The 24,428-nt window shown below is 39.8% G+C and overlaps 1 protein-coding gene across 1 annotated transcript in view; it reads left to right on the forward strand.

The window, feature by feature from the left end:
- Nucleotides 1-24,428, forward strand: part of WNT7B (Wnt family member 7B) — a 154,742-nt gene that overhangs the window by 109,917 nt on the left and 20,397 nt on the right. The window contains 1 exon segment of the mRNA XM_060778128.2: nucleotides 728-954. Within this exon segment, the coding sequence (XP_060634111.2) occupies nucleotides 728-954 (227 nt within the window).

A 24,428-nucleotide genomic window follows, 5' to 3' on the forward strand; every position in this document is an offset into this window, starting at 1 on the left:
CTTCTATTCCACAAGGATTAGAAGAAAATAAGTGATTTTTCTAGACTCTGATCTGAATTGCACTTTTGGAACCATTTATCATTGTCAAAGTATACTGCACTATGTAAATGTTTTAACAAATGCTAAAGCTACCGTATGTTGGTGAACCTCCTCAAAACTATTTCCAGATTTGAAAAAAACCTGACTCTCAAATTTATGCTCAGAAACTCCTAATCATCATTCAGCACTTCATGTTCATAATAGTCAGTGTGAATGTTGGATAAATAAAGTAATTCTTTACTTTTACTGTTGTGGTTTGAAATTAGAAAGGAATGCATTGGCTTAGAATTCAACAAAAATGTAGTGCCAAAAACCGCTATACTCAATGTGTGTGCTCCAGTTATCAAAATTTCCAAAAATCTAAATCAAATTTTAAATATCTGTTTCTTACAGCTCCCTCTTTCCTAGTTCGATTGCAGATAGAAGCTAGAAGTGCCAATATTTTGTAAGACAAATTGCACATGTGGTAACTCTGGCCCAAGTGAAACTAGGCATTACCGAAAGTCATGCAAGGTTTCCAACCCAGTTGCCAGACCAAAGAGGTTGGGATAAGTGTGCGTAATTATAGGAGCCATCTTCCAGGCCTTTTGCTTGTAGCCCATGGCCTTGTCCAGCATGCTATGCTATCAAGGAAATCAAATTAATGGCCTTCATCAGTTCTAATGCTTCTTTTTTTGCTTTTCTTCAGAGCATTGTCATCTGTGGTGGCTTTAGGAGCAAATATAATCTGCAACAAAATCCCAGGCTTGGCCCCCCGGCAACGAGCAATCTGTCAGAGTCGTCCTGATGCCATTATAGTTATTGGGGAAGGAGCCCAGATGGGAATCAATGAATGCCAGTACCAGTTCCGATATGGCAGGTGGAACTGCTCAGCATTGGGAGAGAAAACAGTCTTTGGTCAAGAGCTCCGAGTAGGTAAGCAATTTCCTTTTCCCTTCTCACAGAATGTAAATCCACAGGGTTTGGTCATCACCTACAAAATAGTGCACATATAGACCAAAATAACTGAGTATTCTCCTCACTCTGGCTCTGTACTAATGTATTTTCTTATTACAGGGAAATGTGTGAGTCTGCCTAGCTATAGGTGTATTTTCAGGAATGCCCAGATGTTATAATTTTAGAAGCAAGCATTTTATAAAACTAGAGCTTATGGGTCATAAGTCAAAATATTGAAATATAAAGTACTCAGGCTTCAAGTACATAATAATAGATATGTAAGATGCAGTTGCATCAAGATCCTGCTTTGAAGTTTTCCATAGGCCACTGGTTGTCTGTTGTGTGAACAGGATGCTGGATTACACAATATCTGGTCCAATCCAACACGATCCTTCCTATACTGTGACTAGATTCATCTAGACCACAGACCCGTACCTAATATTATTGTTGCCTGTCATAGGATTGCACTTAATTTCCGGGCCTCCTAGAATTTTTGGGCTTGCACAAATCTTGGCCTGGCCTTTTAAATTTTTAAATTGCCTTGAACAGGCAGAATTACTTTTAATATATGTGTGTTATGGCGACAATTTTTATACTTACATTTTGTTTTGTTAATCTTATGGTTATGTTGTTTTTTACTTTGTATGTTTTGTGATGTTATCTGGGAATTGCTCTGAGTCCCCTCGGGGAGATGGAGCGGTATATAAATAAAGTTTTATATTATTATTATTATTATTAGAATTATTATTATTAGAATTAGAATTGTTGGCCTTTTCTTTTAATTTTCTTGATGGTGACATAATGGGGAGCATAATGAGTTAATTCTTTGAAATCTTAGTGAAGAATGCTGCTCAGACTATACATCTACTTAGAGATGAAAAGTCACAGGGATCTCTGAGCCTCCTCTTCCTTTGAGAGGACACTTGAGAGATTCATAGTGTTTAGGAGGTATAAAGTTTATTTAATGTTGGGCTTAATGTTGAGCATCTTAGACAACCTCTTTAAAATTCAGGCTAAAATCCAGAATATATTCCCTGTTCCCATGACGTGAAAGCCACTTTCCCAGTTCTAGCCCAGACTCCTCTGTTTGCCACCAGCAGTTGGAAGAAAAGATGAGTGATCTCCATCCTTTGTTTTCTTGGCTCATTCTAGCTCAGTGGTTCTCAACCTGTAGGTCCCCAGATGTTTTGGCCTTCAATTTATTTATTTATTATTTATTTAGAGTTTTTATAACCCATTCTTCTTGACCTCCGGAGAGGGACTCAGGCCGGCTAACAACAGAGGATTCAATACAGAAGATCAAAGCAAATATACATAATCAATATAAAATACATTAAAATACAGTTCATACAAATTACAAAAAAGTCAATCCGTCAGAGTGAAATCACACATTCATCGCCATCCACCAGTAGGTCAACGGTTATTGACTCAGTCATCATTCTGCAAATGCAGTATCCCAAAGCCATGATTTTACCAGAAAGACATCACTGCATCCTTTGTCAGGTCTTAAGAAGCTTCCTTACAGGAAAAAATAGACATGAATTAGAAACACTGAATTATCTTTCAATCCATGGCACTGGGATGTAGGGGGACTCGAAAGACTCATCCAGATGGGTTCCAAAGATGGAATATTGCCTTCTGGCCTAATAATGAAACTTATGACATAAAAGTAAGAAACAATTGCAGAAACTACAGCCTTGGTGACCTCTCTTTAACTGAAATGGATTGTTAACCTTTGAACCTACCAGCTTGCCTTGTTTTTTTTTAATGTGGAATTTTCTCTGCACCATTCATCCTTTTTGTATGAGTTAGAAATGGATGCCACTTTTGTGGCACAAAAAGTAATGAAAGTATTTATATGATGTTATGCATTTGTAGAATTGTTGTTTAGGGAGCACAGAATAAAAATTGACATAAAAATATTTTGAACTTGTCTGTTATGCATTCTTCTAATCCAAACTAAATTCATTACAGTATTGTTGTGTCAATAGGTGGAGATTTAAAGCAAATCTTCACTAATGTGTAAATGGGACATTTGTTATACTATTCTACAGCTTACTAATGTACATGGAACTTTATTTCTGCCACATTCTTCTTGTTATTTCTTCTTCTTGTTATTGTGGAATAATAGTTGCATTTCCCTCCTTTTAAAATTAAAAATAGGAGTGTGCGACTATTGCATGAAGGCCTTTTTTTGCAGCTACAGGGCTTCCCTCAGCTGTCAGCCGAGGGAAGCCCCATAGATGCAAAGCCACTCATGTGCCTGCCTACGAGAACTACTACTTTGCAGCTCTTTCTGGTGGGTGTGCAGATGGGCAATCCTTCACCACTCACACACCTACTGGTGAGAGTTGCAGGGCCTCCCTTGGCTAGTGGCAGCTGAGGGGAACCCCTTTGCTCTCGTGCCTTCACCCATTCATGTGCCTGCACCTCAGGGCTACAAGGAGTTCCCTTAATTGGGAAGCCCTATAGCTTCAAGGGACAAGGAGTGCGACTATTATGTGAAGAATCATAAAACACCAAAACTGGGAAAGCCAAAGGGGGTGCGACTATTATGCGATGTGAATATTATGCAATTAAATATGGTAGGCATTATTAGGTTCAATTTAAAACGAATCAACAAGCCATATATTAATGTCCTTCTCATTTCAATAAGCAATGAGACGTTCCAGATGTGTAGACCTAATCAGGACAGATGTCACTGTACTTAATGTGCCCAAACATCTTAAGATGGTGAGAGAAGCTACATAGCAGCAGTAGAGGTGTGTGGGTGTGTGTATGTGAGAGACACTGCCAGAGGATCTCTAAGACAATGGCAGTGGTACTGCAGCTAATTCATGTTACTACCATACAGACAGAAACAATGGTAAACAATTTCTGAATGCCTTTTACCTCAAAAACACTATAATTAGACAATCCAAAATAAAACAAGAAATAACGCTGGAAGATGAGATTCCCTCATTGGAATGTATTGCTCACTGTAAACACATTCTTCAGACAACTGGATAGATGATTATATACATGGAGATCACTTGATGGCCAATATAGAAATAAAATAAAATAGAAGCAGAAAACGGAGAAGCTACATACTGTCTTCAAAAATAAGATCAAGTTTGGTTTGGAACAAAAATGAACCTCAGAACCAAAACCAAAATTATCAGGGAAGGATCATACTATCCATAGTCAAGCAGAAAATATTGGATGGCTGATGTAACTTCAAACAGCTAAGGTCAGGTAAGAATAAAAAATAAATTGTGAAGAATTATGGAGTCAGAATTATGAATGCAGCTGCTTAAGTATTTATACTTAAGTATTTACACTTATAATTATAGTAATCAATGCAAAGATATAAAAGAAAACAATAAAATAATAAACAAGAGACCACAAAAGCAAAAAAGATAATTTAAAACCAATAATAGGGATTCCATAAGGCCAACAAACGAACACATTCAATGTTCGTAAAAATAGAAAAAGGTGATGGAAGAACTATATACAAGATACACAGAAGAACTATAAAATATGGAGAAACATACTGTTTTTTTGTTGGCAAGAGTATCAGGGCAGAATGCATTTTCTAAAACTAGTTTTATAAATTTATACACAAAACATATCATATGAAAAGTGGAAGGAATGTGGACAAAGATATGCAGGTGATGCCATTTTGCCAGCAGAAAATAGCAAATATTTGGAATAACTACTGATAAAAATCAAGAAATTGCAAAAGCACAGTTAAAAGTGTGTGTGTGTGTGTGTGTGTGTGTGTATGAGCACAAATAGTTGAAGAATTCTGATGCCTTGCCTCAGTCATAAATCAAAATGGAAACTATGATCAAGAAATTAGAAGAAGAGTTAGGGCACATCTACACTGACCATTTCAATTGGTTGTGTCCATGGTGGCCAAATGCCGCACAAAACTGATCCTGGTGTAAAGCAGGGCAAAGCCACCATAACTTTACCCTGTATTAGCCAAAGTTATGTGACGGTCTATTTCTGGCCCAGAATTTGGACTATCCCCCAACATTAGACTCATCTGAATACTTACCATCTCCTCCCGTCCGTGTCATAATTCTTTGTCCATGATACTGCTCCTACTTGTTGGCCATTGCCTGCGTTGATGTTGGATTGGCCAATGAGGTGATCAAGGAAAGGAACCAGAAAAAAGGAGGATTTCTCTCTCCCCCTTCATCACACCCCCCATACACTGCAAGTGACAGAGGTCAAGTAGGACCCATGTCATGCTCAGAGATGGCTGCAACATGGAGGATAGGAGAGCATGATAAGGGTGGCTATCCAGTTGTGATGAACCATATCCGGCACCTCTGGGCAGTCAGGACTCCTTTTCATCTCTGCAGCAACTGGGGGAGTGCCTGTGTTGATCTGGTATATGTAGGTGCACCCTAAGACTTGGAAGGACAGTTAAGGATTCAGATAAAACCTTCAGGTGTAAAGATATGTCATTAAATCACTAAAAGCCAAAGTCGTACTCAACCATGCTAAAGAACTTCTGATTTCTGTTCATGGTTGTGAAAAATGGACAATGAAGAAAGCTGGCATTAAGAATATAAGTCATTTGAAATGTGGTGCTGTTTTATGGATCCCATGGACAACCAAGGAGAAAAACAAAAAGATTCTGGGAACAAATCAACTCTTACTAAAAGTCACGGGACTATTTTAAATAGGGAGAGAATTTAGCATTGGTTGTTATTAATTTTCATTATTTTAAAATATTTTTTTTATAAATCAATGAAAACACAAGATACATTGCATTAAAACCACGACCACCACCACCATCCTCATCCAAATGCCATTGGTCACCGAGACTAAAATTGTCAACTTTGTCAGGCATTAGTTGTTCAGGAGGTCAGGTAGGACACTTACACAGCCCTACCTGGAGGTTCCTGATATTCTCTGTTCGTTTTTCATGTAAGTACTAAGCAGTCCTGAATCTGGTTACCTTCTAATCTCTTAGGAAAACAGATAATTTCAGAGTGCCATGTCTTCTTATGTATTTGCTTTTTTCTTCCAATGCAAGCATTTGGAAGGCAGGTAAGGGAGGGAGGAGCCCAGTTCACTGAGAAAATATTGGAGACTAAAGAGAACAAATGATTGTTAAATATAATGCAAAGCAGTACTACACTTTCTAGCATAAGGAAGAAACAGCAGTATTAGGGGCTCCTGTCATCATCATCATCATCATCATCATCAGTAGTAGTTACTACATTTATATACCACCCCTCTCAGCCCAGAGGTGACTCGGAGCGGTTCACACTTGGCAACAATTTGATGCCACAAGAATTACAACAAATAAAATAATCATAAAATACTGTTAAAAACATTAGCAAACAATATAAAAATGTAAAAACCGTACAAAGCCTTGAAAACATTATCACGAGCGTCTCCATATCAAATAATTATTCAGTTGCATCGTCAAGTGGTTCCATGATATCGTGTAACTATGCCGTATTTGGGAAGGCCTGCTCGAAAAGCCAGGTTTTCACCTTTTTACAGAAACAAGCCATTGCAGTTCCGATAGCGATAAGAGCTGGAGAAAAATAGCTCGAGGAGGAGAAAAATATTTCAAGTGGCAGGATTAATTTTCTCCCATGCTAAAAAGAATGTGGTCATCCTAAGACTCCTATTCAAATGCTTTATTTTTGTTTTTATATCTATCAACAATTGCATGATACTTCCACCTTGCTTCCCTTCTGCCTGCACCTTAACAAGAATTTGGTGACTTATGGCTTATTATTATTAGTATTATTATTATTAACTTTATTTGTACCCCGCTAGCATCTCCTGAAGGACTTGATGCGGCTTACAAAGGCCAAGGCCTCAATAAAATAACAATACAACAATACACATAAACCATAAAGCAAATCAAAACATTAAGCAATTACAGTAAACAGTAAAAACAATACATAGAAAGATCTTTAAATAAGACCTTGTGCTGCATTTTTATTGTTCTTTTCATGATTCTTAGTGGCTTTATAATGGGTTAAAGTATTGATGTTTTCATACTGTAGTTTTTTAAATTGGTTTTTAACATCTTCATTACTCATTTTGAATCCATGTACCCTGTTTTAACTCATGCATCAGCCACCTTGACTTCCACTTTTTTAAAAAAGGGAAACCATAATGGTGGCAATAATATTTCTTTCTGTGATAAAACAGATTAATTAACCTGGAAACATAGTCCTATTACCAAGCAATTTTTTTTAGCTTCTGAAAGAAATATGAAATTGGCGTTTAAAGATACAAATTATCAAAATACTTTTTTTAAAAAAAACTTACTGGTAGCACATGGGGTGCAGATCCAAAATTAGTAAGAACATCAGCCCTAGCCTTGTCTTACTCAACTGCCGAGTATGCCTGCCGAATTTGGCATAGGTCTGCCCATGCAAAGCAGGTGAACATAGCATTGAATGAAACATGCAGAATAAGCACAGGATGTCTTAAACCTACACCTGTTGACAGGGGCAGCTCAACCCATTACGCAAAGTAAGCATTCACAGTACAGTTGATTTTGCCCAGGGGCGCTCTTGAGGCGCTCTTGGGGGAAAATAGACCTTGACATATGCAAGTTGTAGTTACTGGGATGTATAGTTCACCTAAAATCAAAGAGCATTCTGAACTCCACCAGTGATGGAATTGAACCAAATATGGCACACAGAACTTCCATGACGAACAGAAAATATATATCAGTGATTGGTTGGGGGGGGGGCAAAATACTATTTGCTTACCATTGAAAATTACCTAGGGCTGCCTCTGCCTGTTAAACTCTACAAGCTAGCTGGCATTGCCCCCCCCCCCCCCCCCCGATGTGCGACGGGAAGTTGCTGCTAAATGTGAGAGAAATAAGGTTAAACACTGTATAAGCAACCCACTACATGGCTATTAGCCTCCTCCCAGTAGACTCAAATCAAGGAAAAGCTTTATGAGAACTACCACTCCCCTTGGCATCCCCCCAGCAACAGCAGGGCTAACCCTCTGGGCAGCTAAACCAGAAAATCCCAACTGGATGCCCCCCCGCGAGGGTCTTCCTCCAGGGGCAAACCAAGAATGGGCAACTTGGAAGTCCCTGAACTGGAGTGGGCAGATCAAAAGACAACCTGGCAAAGTGGCACTACCTAAAAGAATCCCACACCTTGTGTGACTGTGGAACAGAACAGACAACTCTGCATCTGTATGCTTGTCCACTATGCCCTGCCTCATGTACAGAGGAGGAATTGTTGGAAGCTACAGACAATGCCATTGCTGTTGTTGCTACAGACAATGCCATTGCCCCCACCTTAGAATTTTTCAAGAGGGATCTCAAAACCTGGTTTTTCCGGTGCGCTTTTGGACAGTAGCCATATTATCATACACAGTTGCTCCCCTCAACGGTTTTTGTCCCCAGAGTATATTTCCCCACCTGTATGAAGGCCTATATTTATGACCCCATTCCTTTATGGGTTTCACCCCCACAAACAATCTGCTCCATCCCTATCGCATCCTGATTTTAGTATTTTTAGTATCTTAGTTTTTATCTTGCACATGCGGCCCGCTCATTGTTATTTTATTTTATTGTGTATGATTTTGCTTTATTGTTTTTTGTACTCATATGTTGTATGTATTTTACTGTGTTGTTATTGTATTTTGGTTTTACTTTATTGTAATATGTTGTTGGGCTTGGCCTCATGTAAGCCATTGGGAAGATGGTGGCGGGATATTAAATAAAGATGATGATGATTATTATTATTATTATTATTATTGCCCATTTTCATCAAAAGATATTTAGCCACCTGCACGACGCTTACTTCTTGGGAGGAGAGCAATGTCCAGTCTCGATAAAATAGTGAAGAGTAGAGACATCAGACTGGCAACAAAGATCCGCCTAGTCAAAGCCATGGTATTCCCTGTAGTCACCTACGGATGTGAGACCTGGACCTTAGGGAAGGCTGAGCGAAGGAAGATTGATGCTTTTGAACTGTGGTGTTGGAGGAGAGTTCTGAGAGTGCCTTGGACTGCGAGAAGATCCAACCAGTCCATCCTCCAGGAAATAAAGCCCGACTGCTCACTGGAGGGAAAGATACTAGAGACAAAGTTGAAGTACTTTGGCCACATCATGAGGAGACAGCAAAGCCTAGAGAAGACAATTATGCTGGGGAAAGTGGAAGGCAAAAGGAAGAGGGGCCGACCAAGGGCAAGATGGATGGATGGCATCCTTGAAGTGACTGGACTGACCTTGAGGGAGCTGGGGGTGGTAACGGCCGACAGGGAGCTCTGGCGTGGGCTGGTCCATGAGGTCACGAAGAGTCGGAGACGACTGAACGAATGAACAACAACAACAACTCCTTCTATTTTTATCAGTTTTATACTAATTTATGCAATGCTTTTGATATGAAATAATAATAATAATAATAATAATAATAATAATAATCCAAATATGTGTGTAAGGAAAGGTAGCTGTTGCAATTTCAGCCCCATCGCACCAGATGCCCATTGGTAACCAGCAAGTTTGGACAATGCACCTGAAAGAATTACAATGTCTTTAATTTCTTTAATTTTCCTGAGGGTTGTAAATCAGCAGAAAGCCACGGAGGGTGTGAAATTTATCACCCGGCACCTTGGGAAGGGGTGGGGTGCGATCCTGCTGATCTTATTGAGAGAGAGGGAGGGAGAGTGAAGAAGTCAGGCTAAAGATTATGGTGGCTATGATAAGATAAGATAAAGGGGGAGCTATTGCTACTGCAAAGAAAGCAAAAGGTGAGGCAAACTTCAAACTGGTGCCTAACAGATAATAGAGCATCCACGGTTCCAGTTTATATATATGTTTATATTGACTAAGTACACAAGGGATTCCTAGCTCCAGGCTGACCCATAGTTTCAAGAAACAAGTTTGTGGAGCAGTAGAGGCAGTTTGGAAGTTGCCTCACTGCATTCCATTCAAATATGCTTTTTGCTCTCCAGGACTGCATTCTGAGGGGTGAAATATTCTTAATGCTTCCTTTTGTCGGTGCTGTCAGGAAATATCCCTTCCCCAGTCTCTGAAGACATGTTGCACGAGTTCTATCTATGGTACAGTTTACACTTTGCATGCAGAAAGGCTCCATTTCAGTCTGTAGCACATTTCACAAGTTGAAGTACAGCATCTGGAGGGCCACTGCAGATAAGACCCTCAAACGTAATATTAAAGTCAAGATTGCTTGTGCCATCATATTTCCAATTTCTATGTATGCTTGTGAAAGCCTCCCACAAGGATGGTAACACATCAAAACATCCGGGCATGCCCTGGGTAGCCTGAAATCCCCTTCAGAGGCCCCATCTACACTGTCATATAATGCAGTTTCATAATGCGTTGAACTGCATTATATGAATCTACACTTCCATATAGTGCAGTTCAATGCAGTTAAACTGCTTTACGAAACTGCATTATATGGCAGTGTAGATGGGGACAGACTCTCTGCAGAGCTGCTGTCAGTCTGAAATGGGATGGAGCAAAAGTCTCACTGAATATGAAACAGCTTTATTTGCCAATTTTTTCAATACTTGCTAGGATATTAACTTACAGGAAGAAGGTATTTGTTCGCTCTTTTAACACCAGTGTAGAATCATGGGATCATATAGTTGGAAGAGACCTCATGGGCCATCTAGTCCAACCCCCTGCCAAGAAGCAGGAAAATTGCATTCAAAGCACTCCCTACAGATGGCCATCCAGCCTCTATTTAAAAGCTTCCAAAGAAGGAGACTCTACCACACTCCGGGGCAGAGAGTTCCACTGCTGAACAGTTCTCACCAGGCATGTAGCCGGGGGGGGGGGGGGCTCGGGGGATCATATAATCATAGATTTTGAAGAGACCACAAGGACTACTCATTCCAACCTGCTGCCCTAATAATACTGAATGTGGATAGCTGACTGTATAAATTAATTTCATTCTAGGAGTAATATTAACACTCTTCTCAAATGAGTTTTCTTCATCAGCCGAAATTTTCATGGTGGTTCGCGAAAAGGCTTTATTGGTGCATTATTTAAACTGTTATGTTTATTCATACCATGATCTGATCACCATACTCAATATATCCCATATGCATGGGGGTATTGGGGTAACGATACAAAAGGTTTGCTAGGATAGACGCTCTTTCACTCAGACTCAGCCCCCCCTGAAACTCAGCTCCTCCCCTGAAAAAAAATTCAGCCCCCCCCCCCCCCCGAAACAAAATCCTGGCTACGGGCCTGGCTCTCACAGTCAGGAAACAGAGAGTAGTTGTCCCTGGATTGGGTTCAGCTCATGAACGATCAGTTGGCAGTCCATGGAGAACTTCCAGGAAAATCGGCATGAATTTGGTGCTGGTCCATGACATGCTGGGAGAAGAGAATGGGCAGTCCCCCATATCACATAGCTTGAGAAACACTGCTTTATACCATGATTTTTAAAATTATGTCTGCCAGATATTCCTCACATAATTTGTTCTATCATTATCAGAATGTTTGCTTGCGGATGATAGCCAACTGTGGCTCCACCGTGGCATCCAGGGCCAACAGTCTGTACACTGATAATTACAGTATTTACTAGGCATTTGTTATTTTTACACCTTTGGCCCTTTTCACTCTTAGTAAGGAATAATGCCTTGTTGTTTGTCTCGCCACCTCAAAGTCACCCAGTTTCCTTTGGGTCCATCCCCAATTCATGCAATCACCCCAAAGTCCAAGCCTTGATATTTATTCAATAGATATTCATATATCTGTACATGTAGATCTTATATTATTTTCTCAGAATTTGGAAGCCAGATCACATGTTAATCAGCACAGTACTATTATTTAAAGAGACTGTTGTGCATATAAGGCACTGGAAGAAATATCCCTCATGCAAAACCATGGTGGCAATATATAAATTATGTTATTCCGTTTTGTTGAGGTAAAGTATGTATATTTTTGAAATTTATTTCAATTGTATCATCATCGTCATCATCATCCATATTCTCTAGGATAGGAATCACAAGGGTATTTGTCGAATTCATTTCCCATTATTATGCTGGTTCGGGCTTCTGGGATTTACAGTCCAACAACATCTGAAGGGCTACATTATCCCATCCTTTTGTTAACATCTTGCATTGTGTAACAGCAAGATGTTCAGCTATTTAGACTTATTTCTTTTACTTTCTTGGCCTTTATTGTGCCATTTCCTTGTCTTTTCACTGACTTTACTAATGCTTTATAAACTGAAATTCCAAGGAAAGCTTTCAAAATATCCATCTTTGTGGGTAAAGAGAGAATAATAACTAGGACACATAACACAAAATCATAGCACAAAATCTTGTCTAAATCTTTTGACTAGTCTCTGAAGGCAGGTAAAACAGAATATGCTTCTAGAGGCAGAAACAACATTCCATCGATTTTACTACCCAATAAAATAAATGATTGTAACCTCCTTAGTAGCTACAACAGAGTGATAGAGGAACCTGCCCAAACTATAACCTAAACAGAAGCATACAGTAGACATCCTTTGTCATGGGCCGATCACCTCCTGGTCAGATTTAGACTCACTGGGGCTCTAAACTTCTATAGGGATGGAGGACCAACTAGGATGGTCCGCCCCAGGAGACTTATGGATCCTGATATCTCTTGGGGATTTTCCTGCCTTCTTGATAGGTGATTCTGTTAAAGCTCTGGTGAGCCTCTGGAACTGGGAGATGACCAAGGCAGTTGACACAATCGCTCCTGGATATCTCCTTTCATAAAGCAGAGCCAAAGTCAACTTCCTGGTTTTCCAGAGAGCTGGCGGTGATGAAGCAATGAAATGGAGACTGGAGCTGCTGCATTGGTGGAAAACTCTGACTGAGCATGGTCTAGAGCTTATTCAAGAGCCTATTCCATGGCAATGAAAGCAGCACAGAAATCTTTCGCAGCTGCCAACATTGTATCTGCAAAGGACCACCCAGCCAAGCTGTTCTGAGTGGTCAGAAGCTTGTTACACCCTGTCTCTCAGGTGGGGGATCCTGATCACTCAACAGCTTGTTGTAAAGATTTTGCAAGATTTTTTGCAGATAAAGTCGCTCAGATTTGTTCCAACTTAGACGCCAATGTTGATGCAGACTCGAGTGATGTATCTCGGGCACCTGCTTATCCAATGTTATTGGATTCTTTTCAATCTATATCTTGCCTAATGATGTGGACAAGGTCTTGGGAGAAATGAGGTGACCACTTGCATCCATGACCCTTGCCCATCCTGGCTAATTAGGCAGGCCAGAGGATGACTGACAGAGTGGATGAAGGTGCTGGTGAATGCCACCTTAACACAAGGCAAAATTCCACCTAGCCTTAAGGAGGCAGTAGTAAAACCTTTTCTTTCTTTCTTTCTTTCTTTCTTTCTTTCTTTTTTTTTTAAAGCACTGGATCCCATTCAATTAATTATTGGCTGGTTTCGAATTTCCCCCTTTTGGGAAAGGTTCTGGGAAAATGTTCAGCTCCAGAGTCTCTTGGAAGAAACCAATCATCTGGATCCATTTCAATATAGTTTCAAACCTGCTTACAGAAATGAAATGGCATTGGTCACCTTGGCAAATGATCTATGAAGAGAGCTAGACAGGGGGAGTGTAACCCTGTTGGTTCTCCTGGACCTGGTGGCATTCGATGCCATTGACCATGGTATCCTTGGTGGGATGGGACTAGGAGGCACTGTTCTACAGTGGATCCATTCCTTCCTAGAGGATCGTAAGCAGAAGGTTATGCTGGGTGATTTCTCTTCAGCCCCCTGACCATTGGCCTTTGGGGTCCCTCAGAGTTCTATTGTGTCACCCATGCTATTTAACATTTACATGAAACAGCTGGGAGAGATCATTTGGAGTTTTGGAATTTGGTGCCATATTTATGCAGATCACACCCATCTTTATTACTCCTTTCCACCAAAAGCCAAGGATGCTGTTCTGATCCTGAACCAGTGCCTGTCATCTGTAATGGACAGGATTAATATATAAAAACTAAATCCTGTCAAGACAGAGGTACTCCTAATCAGTCGTAGGACAGATCAGGATATGGGGACACAACCCGTGCTGGATGGGATTACACGCCCGCTGAAGACATTCATTTTCTCACTTATGAGTGAGAAATGTAGCCTCAGCATGAAGTTGTTGTGGGGGAGAAGACTGCATTACAGGTAGAGAGACTCAGGGCCTTTCTACACATGCTCTGAAACACAGAAGAAACTGGGATAAAAGGAGGGGGTGGCTAAATGATGTTTCACGAAAATTTGTGCTTATTTGGATTAACAGCTGAAAAACATGTGTTTAAAAGGGGTGCTTAAAACCCAATTTTGGCTGAAAATGTGCATATTCACATCACTGTATATCCCTGCAGTCAAGCAAAGCACATGATTTTGTTCGTATACCCTGGTGTGGACTACTCCAGCACATGTATGCATTTTAAAATCCCCAAACAGCTGATATGGGCTGTAAATAAATGGCCACACAAGTGGCTAAATGGAAGCACAAATGGAAAGCAGTTACAATGTGAATTCACTGCAAGCATTCCTTTGTTCTGATCTTTATGAAATTAAACCCGACTCTGGAACACCCTCCCCAAGGACATCAGACAAGCCCCTACATTGGCAGTCTTTAGGAAGAGCTTGAAGACCTGGCTATTCCGGTGTGCCTTTCCAGAATAGGAAACTCCAGCAATTCGTTCCAGAAGCACTTTACTAGAGATTTAAGATTGTTCGCACACTGCACTTACCCAAAATCTGTACCCATTACACTTGGCCCGGCCTAGTTTTGTTGTGCTACGGTGTACTGTTTTTATTGTGTACTGTTATTGCTTTAATGTTTTGATTTGCTTTATGGTTTATGTGTATTTGTTATATTGTTGTTTTATCGAGGCCTTGGCCTTTGTAAGCCGCATTGAGTCCTTCAGGAGATGCTAGCGGGGTACAAATGAAAATAATAATAATAATAATAATAATAATAATAATAGAGCTTGAATTTACAGTAGGGTGAGAAGAGATAATAAGAAATCTGCTTGTGTGTACATTTAGATATCCGCATGAGTATGAGGTCCAGCACATTTAAAAAATGTAATCTTCTGCTGGATGTCCCCTGTCCATCTTGTGGATTTCTAAAATCTGCTATGAACAAAGGTGTCATGATGGTAGGAGACCATTTACTGGGACTGACAGGTCTGTGTTTGAACTTTCTGCCTTGTCCCATGATTTTTTGTCCCACTTATTTGTCTCGCATTTCGACACTGTCTGGAAGCACCTTCAGTCAACGAAACCAATGTCCCTGTGGTTGGAAGACTTGAACAGAGTTGTTTATAACAGTGTAACTTGGAGTTCTGTCATCAATAGAGTCTAGGCTATTGATTAGCTGTCCATTTCTAATAGATAAACACACATTTCCTCATAGATAAGTGTCAAAATCAAAACCAAGCAAAGTTAAAACTGTATTGCACTTATTTGGGGTAATTCCAGCATACCTCAATGGGCTTTGCTTTTGAGTAGACTTGCATAGAATTATCTTGTGAAGTACTTGAGTATTTTTCCTTTTGGAAAGTATGGGTTAAAATTTCCCATTCAAGATACAAATGCTGTTTAAAATGGAATATCTGGAAATTAAGTTCTATGTTTTTAGTTAAATACAATACTGGAACTTTTTCCCCTCAATGGGCCCTTTGAGATTATGGTCTAAATTGAATCAATGAATAAATCTCTCAATCCAAATACATTGAAAGCTTTCTGCTGTAAACTAAAAGATTAAAAAGAAAACTCTCTTCTTCAGTCGAATCAGACACATGTCAGGTAGTTGTCAGATTTCCTCAAATGCCTTGTTCAGCCCCTTTTGAAGCTAATTAGGCCAAACTCTCTGAACTCTGTAGCTGAAGAATGTTTGCCTTAAGCATTTTACACTGTTCTGACATGAATTGAAGCTGCAAAAGAAAACCCAAGGAAAACAAGAAAAAAATCAATTCTATCTTAAGACCTGTTGAGAATATTAAGATCCAAGCTTACTTTTCTCCTCTATTTCCCCCTTGTGTTCCTTTCCCATCTCTTGAATCATTAGGGTTTATGATGTTCTACACAGTAAAAGAAGTGAATGAAGAGTCCTAACAACAAGGAACAATCTCACTTAGGATGCTACATGTGCGGCCTACAATTCAGGATTTGAGCTACCTGCGTTTCCCTTCTCATTGATTTTTCTGTCCCCTAACCCACCCCTTTTTAGCCATCAGTCCATGCTTACTAAGCCAATTTGGTTCTAATTGAGCTGTTATTATGCTACTGATAACCTTTTGTGCATGGGAAGTGATGTTGTGAAATTGAATACTTGGCACTTAGCAAACTGAGAGTATTATTATTATTATGACATGGGTATATGCAGACTATCAAATTTGGTTCATTTGGTGCTTTGGCCCAAATAGGTCTAAGAAGGTTGCTTACTAAGTTAGGCATATACTGCTCCAAAGAAAAACTGAACATCAATTATAATAAAACAAAGGTGATGGTGTTCGGAAAAAGACACTAACAGTTCAAATGGTATATTGGTGGCCACCAGATTGAACAATGCAGAGAGTTTAAGTACCTGGGTGTACATTTCTCAGAGAGTCTATCATGGAAGCCCCAAAATGAACATAGCAGAGAAATGGCACTAAAATCTATCGGAGGAATCCTCAGATTTTACAATGCAGCAGGGGGTAATCTGGTTACCCCAGCTCTGAAAATATTCCAGAGTAAAGTTATTGCACAGATTTTGTATGGCACCCCAATCTGGGGATGGGATGATTCACAGATACCGAAATTAGAGGCCTTTGAGAATATATTCCTTAAGAAACTGCTGAGACTGGCACCTGTTGTGGCTCAGCTGGAGCCTCAGGAAGAAGATGATGGGATTCAGATTCATGAAGATGTTCCTGTTGTTTTTGAAGAAGAATCTGAGAAGATTTAATTTCCCATGGCAAGGAATGTTTCAGATGATGTTTCTGATGTTAGTGAAACTAGCCAGGTGCAGATTGAGGAGGATGGCTCCCAGCCTGATGATTCTCAGGCGCTTAACGAGCTATCCGACCTTGAGAGCGATGAAGATTTAGATAGGGAGGACCGCTTACAATTCAAAGTTCGCTGCAGTGTAAGGCTTGCTAACAAGAGGGAGGTTAGGGGTCAATGGAATGCATTCATGCCGGAAAAGTATATTAAACGGGGTGTTTGAAGGCAAGTCTTTGTCAGTGCAACTTCTGTGAACAACCTGGTAACTTCTTTGGTTTGCCTTGGCTTTTGGGCAATGTTCTTGGCTTCCTGGGACTTTGTCTTGCTGTCATGGAATCTTGTTTGATCAATGTTCTTTGGATTATGCTTCATGCTGTTTGCTATTGAACTTTTGAAATTTACTTTTTCATTTAAGACTTTTCCTTTCTTCAATAAACTACAAAATCTTCAACCTTTGTGTGGTTTGATGTTTGGAGCAAGGTGACTCTGCTCTGAGCTGTGACACCACCTGTCACGCCAGCAACCTTGGTCAGAGCAGAGGTCGGCCTACCCTCCATAAGTTCCCATATTCACTTTTCCCTATACAACTATCGGAGAATCATAAAGGATTCCTCAGCTAGGGTTTTCCCAAAGCTATTCTTTGAACATCTACCATAATGCAAAGCTTGGAACTCAAAACATCAGAAATTGCTAAAAGCATACCCTACCCTGTCCCACGAACCTTCTGCCCTGACCTCAAAAGAGAAGTTTTGTTGTTCATTTGTTCAGTCATTTCCGACTCTTCGTGACCTCATGGACCAGCCCATGCCAGAGCTCCCTGTCGGCCATTAGATCTCCCAGCTCCTTCAGAGTGAAGCCAGTCACTTCAAGGATGCCATCCATCCATCTTGCCCTTGGTTGGCCCCTCTTCCTTTTTCCTTCCACTTTCTCCAGCATGATTGTCTTCTCTAAGCTTTCCTGTCTCATGATGTGGCCAAAGTACTTCAACTTTGTCTCTAATATCTTTCCGTCCAATGAGCAGTCAGGCTTTATTTCCTGAAGTATGGACTAGTTGGATATTCTCGCTGTCTGAGGCACACTCAGCACTTTCCTTCAACACCACAGTTCAAAAGCATCTATCTTCCTTCGCTCAGTCTTCCCTATGATCCAGCTCTCACATCCGTATGTGATTATTGGGAATATCATTGCTTTTACTATGCGGATCTTTGTTGCCAGTGTGATGTCTCTACTCTTCACTATTTTATCGAGGTTGGACATTGCTCTCCTGCCAAGAAGTAAGCATCTCCTGATTTCCTGGCTGCAGTCTGTTGCATGAGAGAAGTTGCATGAATACATTTATAACCAAGTTGTCCAAACGGACAGGTGGGCCATGAACAGCTACACATTTTCGACATGGTACAAACTATATAAATTCGACCACGAAAGGGCAATGTATCTAACCAATCTTACGTTCCCTAATCTTAGACAAGCTTTTACAGCCCTACGATTCCAAAGCATGCCCTCAGCAGTGCTGGATGGCAGATATGTGGGCATCCCTTTGGCTAGCCGTATATGCGTATGCGGGGGCCCAGAAATCGAGGACCTACCCCACTACCTGTTCGACTGCTCCCTAAACTATGCACCAAGAAATAAATCCTTAGGACCTATCCTATGGTACCTACAATCGAACACGGTTGCAGAAAAGATCTTCTACCTTATCTGATACCAACTCCTCAATCACTTATAAGGTCTCTCTCTTTACTCTGGCAGCAAATAAAATCAGGGCTAAACTGATTGCGGACATTGCAATCGACTGTGCCGGGGATGCTCTCATCTAGTTTTTAACATGACTGATATTTTACACTGGCTTTTCACCAGTTATTTTGCAAGCTTTGTTCTACCCCGCCTTGCATCCTGCCTTTAATTGTTGAATTTTACAATGTTTTGTATTGACACTGGGCTAATATTGTTACTTAAGGTTTTTTTTTTTTCTTTTCTCTCTCTCTTTTTTCTACATGACCAAACTTTCATATTGGCTTTCTACTGGCAAATACGCAACTCCCAGCACATGTTGCATTTGAGTTGCTGCATCTCACAATGTATATTTTGTATGTCCTGTTTTAACCTGCTTGCATCCTACTTCTAATTGTTGGATTTTGCAAAGTTCTGTATAGATGTTTGTTTGATGCTGCTTCTGTAAAAGCATATGACCATTGGTCGGAGCATTAATAAATATTGATTGATTGATTGATAAATAATTTTAAATTATTTTACATACCTTTTATGCACTTTCATGCTCTGGTCTTTATGGTGTTCATGTGTTTGTCTAGATAACTATGTTTATTTAATTATTAATTGTATTTTCTGGTTTACTAATTATTAATTTATAATTGTGTTATTTTGTACTGTTTGACTTATGTGTAAGTTTTACCATGACATTGAATGTTTGCCTTTCTTTTTTGTCTGGAAGCTGCTCAGGGAGACAGGGTGGCCTATAAATAAAGTATTATTGCAATATTATTATATAAGTGTCTAATGTGGAGGGACCCCTAAGTAAAATCTATTATCTTCTGAATCTCTCAAGATCAGAATGGATTGACTCAGAAATTTGATGAAAAATGGTTACAAAAAGCCATATAAATTTTTATTTTTATTTTCGTGTCAGGAGTGACTGTAAGTCGCTCCCGGTGTGAGAGAATTGGCCGTCTGCAAGGACGTTGCCCAGGGGATGCCCGGATGATTTGATGTTTTTATCATCCTTGTGGGATGCTTTTCTCATGTCCCCACATGAGGAGCTGGAGCTGATAGAGGGAGCTCATCAGCCTCTCCCCAGATTCGAACCTGTGACCTGTCGATCTTCAGTCCTGCCAGCACAGGGGTTTAACCCACTGTGCCACCGGGGGTTCCAGCCATATAAATGAAATGAAATAAAAGCAATCAAATTAAATACCAGACACCTTAAATATATTGAAAGGTACACATTTTGGCCTATTTTCTTTACAAGAGTCTCAAGCATTTGTGTGTGGTTGCCATGTTGCTGAAATCTCTTCCCTACAATTACAAATTATAGGTTTGGTCTTCTCGTCCAGTTCTTTACATTGAGTCGGAAATGCTAAACATAGAATTAAAATTCAGAGTTACATGTGTTGCATCCTTCCTTTTCTTCTCTCTTCCTCAGCATACATCTTAGTTAGTAAACCATATTTGTTTGAACCAAAAGACATTGCATAGCATTTGCAAAATTGTTTTTAAAAACTCCCACATGAACACACAGCACAGATTCAGTACAGTTTAAAACAAAGCAAACACAGAAAACACAAGAATTTTGTGCAGCAGCTTTTTTGTGTTATTTGGCCTTGTACAGATGGGCATTCTCTCTTCATTCAAACATTTGGAAAGCAAACAGAAATTGTTATTATGCAAAAATATCCAAGAGCCATAAATAGTCTTAAACCGGGGGTGGGGCAATTATGGCAAGGACATGGGCCATCTTTCAGATTGGCCAAGTACTTGAAGCACTTTTAAAAATAAGTTTTTAAAAGATTTTAAAAGAAAGTTGATATCAGAAAGCCACACCACCACACACATTGCATTCAATGTGATTCTATTTGATTATTTAACTATTTATTTAACAGAAATAAATTATTATTCCTTATCCATCCAAAATGGAGACGTGTGCTTTTCATCGTAAGAACAGACAAGCATCTCAAGCTCGGAGGATTACCTAAGAAGGAATCCCACTGGAGCATTGTAGCACACCCAAATATCTGGGAGTCACTCTGGACTGTGCTCTGACTTATAAGAAGCACTACTTGAATATCAAGCAAAAAGTGGGTGCTAGAAATAATATCATATGAAAGCTGACTGGCACAACCTGGAGATCACAACCAGACACAGTGAAGACATCTGCCCTTGCGCTTTGCTACTCTGCTGCTGAATACATCTCACCACATAAAAAAATGCATGTGGGTCTTAATGAGACATGCTGCCTTATCTCAGGATGTCTACCCCCTACACCACTGTAGAAGTTATACTGTTTAGCCAGCTTTGCACCACCTGACATCCATCGCGAGGTATCAGCCTGTAATGAAAGGACCAAGGCATTGACATATCCAGCCCACCCTTTGTTTGGATATCAGCCAGCAAGCCAGTGCTTTAAATCAAGAAATAGCTTCCTAAGATCTACAGAGATACTTGCAAAAACACATAAGCAAGCGAGAGTCCAAAGTGGCAGGTGAAAACCCAGAACCACAATCAGTGGCTGATACCTGATGAGAGACTCTCCCCTGGGCAAACAGTAGATTGGGCGACTCAGAAGGTGCTGAACAGGCTACACTCTAATACCATAAGATGCAGAGCTAACCTTAAGAAATAAGGGTTACATAGTGGAGTCCACAACATGCAAGTGCGGAGAAGAGCAAACCACAGACCACTTACTACAGTGCAGCCTGAGCACCGCCACATGCACAATGGAGGACCTTCTTTCACCAACACCAGAGGCACTCCAAGTGACCAACTTCTGGTCAAAGGAAATTTAGTATAATGCCAAGTTTTTAGCTTTGTGGTTTTTCTATACATTTTAACTGTATTCTGAACTCACTTCTGACACAATAAATAAATAAATAAATAAACTAAATATCTAAATTAATTATCCATTTCACGTTGATTATCTTAACAATGCCTCTAGAACAGGGATCCTCAAAATTTTAAACAGAGGGCCAGGTCACAGTTCCTCAAACTATTGGAGGGCTGGATTATAATTTGAAAAAAACATGAAAAAATTCCTATGCACACTGTACATATCTTATTTGTAGTGCAAAAAACATTTAAAAGCAATACAATAATTAAAATTAACAATTTTAACAAATATAAACTTATTAGTATTTCAATGGGAACTGTGGACCTGCTTTTGGCTGATGAGATAGGATTGTTGTTGTTGTTGTTGTTGTTGTTGAGGGCTTTCAAGTCATTTAGGTTAGTTTGACTTTGAGTGAGGGCTGGGTAAATGACCTTGGAGGACCTCTGCTCTAGAACATGGCCATATAGCCCAAAAAATCCAACAACAACCCAGTGATTCCGGCCATGAAAGCCTTCGATAATACATTATCTTAGCAATGTTTAAGGTTTAATTACCTCAATGATTTTAAAGTTTACTTGATCATTTGAAATAGCAAAGCAGCTAAGTCTTGTAGAACCAGCTTGGACTGTGTGATCCACTGGCCTCTAAATACTTTACAACTCACTTGCCACTGTTTTACCAATATCCATCAAATCTTGAAATTATTAGATATGATAACATTTGTACAGTAAGTTTGAGGAATACAGCTACCCTAGGAAAATAAGCTCGTCTACAGTTCTTTTTAAAATAGGGTTCCTATTCTGTTTCTTATGGGTTTCTATTCAGGAGAGCATTGTATGAGAACCAAAGTAGACAATATGTTGAATTTATGGTCTCGTTCAGCATGGAGGTTTCAACTTCCTTCCCAAAGAAAGCTGAAATCGGGATTTGGGTCTATGGGGTGGAGTGGGGTATTTAAACCCTTCTGGCTTCACTCGGTCACTCTGAAATCTGCCCTGTACAAAAGCTGCTGCTTCCACTGGGAAGGAAGCTATTGATGCCATGGTGTCTATATGAATAACAATCTGGTTGTAGGGGTCGTGGAGATCACAGTCCCTCAGACTGGTATGGACCAGACTATTGTTTTTTTAAAATAAAACATGAACAAGTTCCTATGCACACTGCCAGAGGCGGCCCTTGGTAATTTTCAACGGTAAGCAAACAGTATTTTGCCCCCCCCCCCAACCAATCACTGATATATATTTTCTGTTCGTTGTGAGAGTTCTTTGTGCCATATTTGGTTCAATTCCATCATTGGTGGAGTTCAGAATGCTCTTTGATTGTAGGTGAACTATACATCCCAGTAACTACAACTTGCATACGTCAAGGTCTATTTTCCCCCAAGAGCGCCCCAAGAGCACCCCTGGGCAAAATCAACTATACTGCAAATGCTTACTTTGTGTAATTTGTTGAGCCCCTTTTTAATCTGGAAACTTCTGCATTTTAGATACTGTGTAGAAAGGCCCTCAGACTTTCAATAGGTTATCTAGTATAAGTGAGAGGCGTGATACCCACCAATTCTGATGTTTCTGTGGATTTCAGAATAGAAGGCATAGAACCTATATGGAGGGTCACTTGTTTTTCTCTCCTTGAGGTTACTTGAATATTTTGATCAACCCTAGGTCTACCAGGTGTTTGGACAACTTAGTCAACTGTCAGGAATTTTGAGAGCTGAAATCCAAAGCTCTTGGAGGACCAGAAGTTGGGAATCACTGTTCTAGATTACTCTTGAAATGATGCTTGTTGAAACAGTTTCACCCTCAGGGCTCCATTCTCTCTTGGTATGACATGGCAGCAGCAGCTAAAGTAAAACAAGGACTGAATGGGACCTAAATTATACATCATCATTCAAAAACATTCATACATCATACACACAGGTTTATGGTCCACTGTTCTCTCAACTAGAGGAACTTTAGAAGCAGTTCATTCTAATACTTTTTGTGTAGCCAACAAAAATAAAAGGAGAGAAAGACAAGGGTCAACTGCAGAACTTGAGTGGATGGCAAAGTTATTAGGACTACACCAGCAGACTGTCTAGTTGTCATTTGTTGATGACTTATTGGTGCTTCAGCTATCCTGGAAAACAGGACTTTATGCAAATTCACTGAGATTGAAGTCAAGATTATTGTTTTCCCTCTGAAATAGACCAAAACATCCCAAGACCCACCAAACCAAAAGCGATCTATTTAACTCCGCCCTAAGCTTGATGTAAACCTATGATTACAAGAGAAGGAAGGCTATCAAGCAGACCACAGTACTAGGCTAGTGGCTTCAGGTTTATGGGTCTTGAGCCGCATTGCAAAACTCTATTCAGCGTTCATAAATAAAGTATATATGGGCTTTATCAAACAAAGCTGCAATTCCATGGCAGTTGCATGATTACTAATAGCAGGTACACACTGGTATGGGAATCTTTGCTATTGTATGTCTCTGTATTCATGGATCTGTGTCAATTTGCCAATCTAAGGTCTTGTACTTCTATTTCCACTTAATCTCATAACTCTGCCCTCTCACATTTCTGTTCTGTATTTTTAAAGCAATCTATATAAATAAAAATGTAATGTTCATTTGTGGGATTAACATAACTCAAAAACTACTGAATAAACACCAAATTTGGACACAATACACTTATCAGGCCAACAAGTGATCATCACTCATAAAAACACTGGAAAACATAGCAGAAGAGACTTAAAAAGCAAAAAAAAAATTTACAATGCATTCGCAAAACCACATATATACAAACACACATATATACTCATATACACAAATATATACACACATATGTGCATATATACACACACAAAACACATATACACAGACTGGGCCACAGCAATGCGTGACAAGGGATGTCTAGTTTGGTTAATAAAAAATATATAATACAAGTTACTTTTTTTAAAAAAAAACTG

Source organism: Anolis sagrei, chromosome 5 (genome assembly GCF_037176765.1).
Source record: "Anolis sagrei isolate rAnoSag1 chromosome 5, rAnoSag1.mat, whole genome shotgun sequence".
Classification (NCBI taxonomy): domain Eukaryota; kingdom Metazoa; phylum Chordata; class Lepidosauria; order Squamata; family Dactyloidae; genus Anolis; species Anolis sagrei.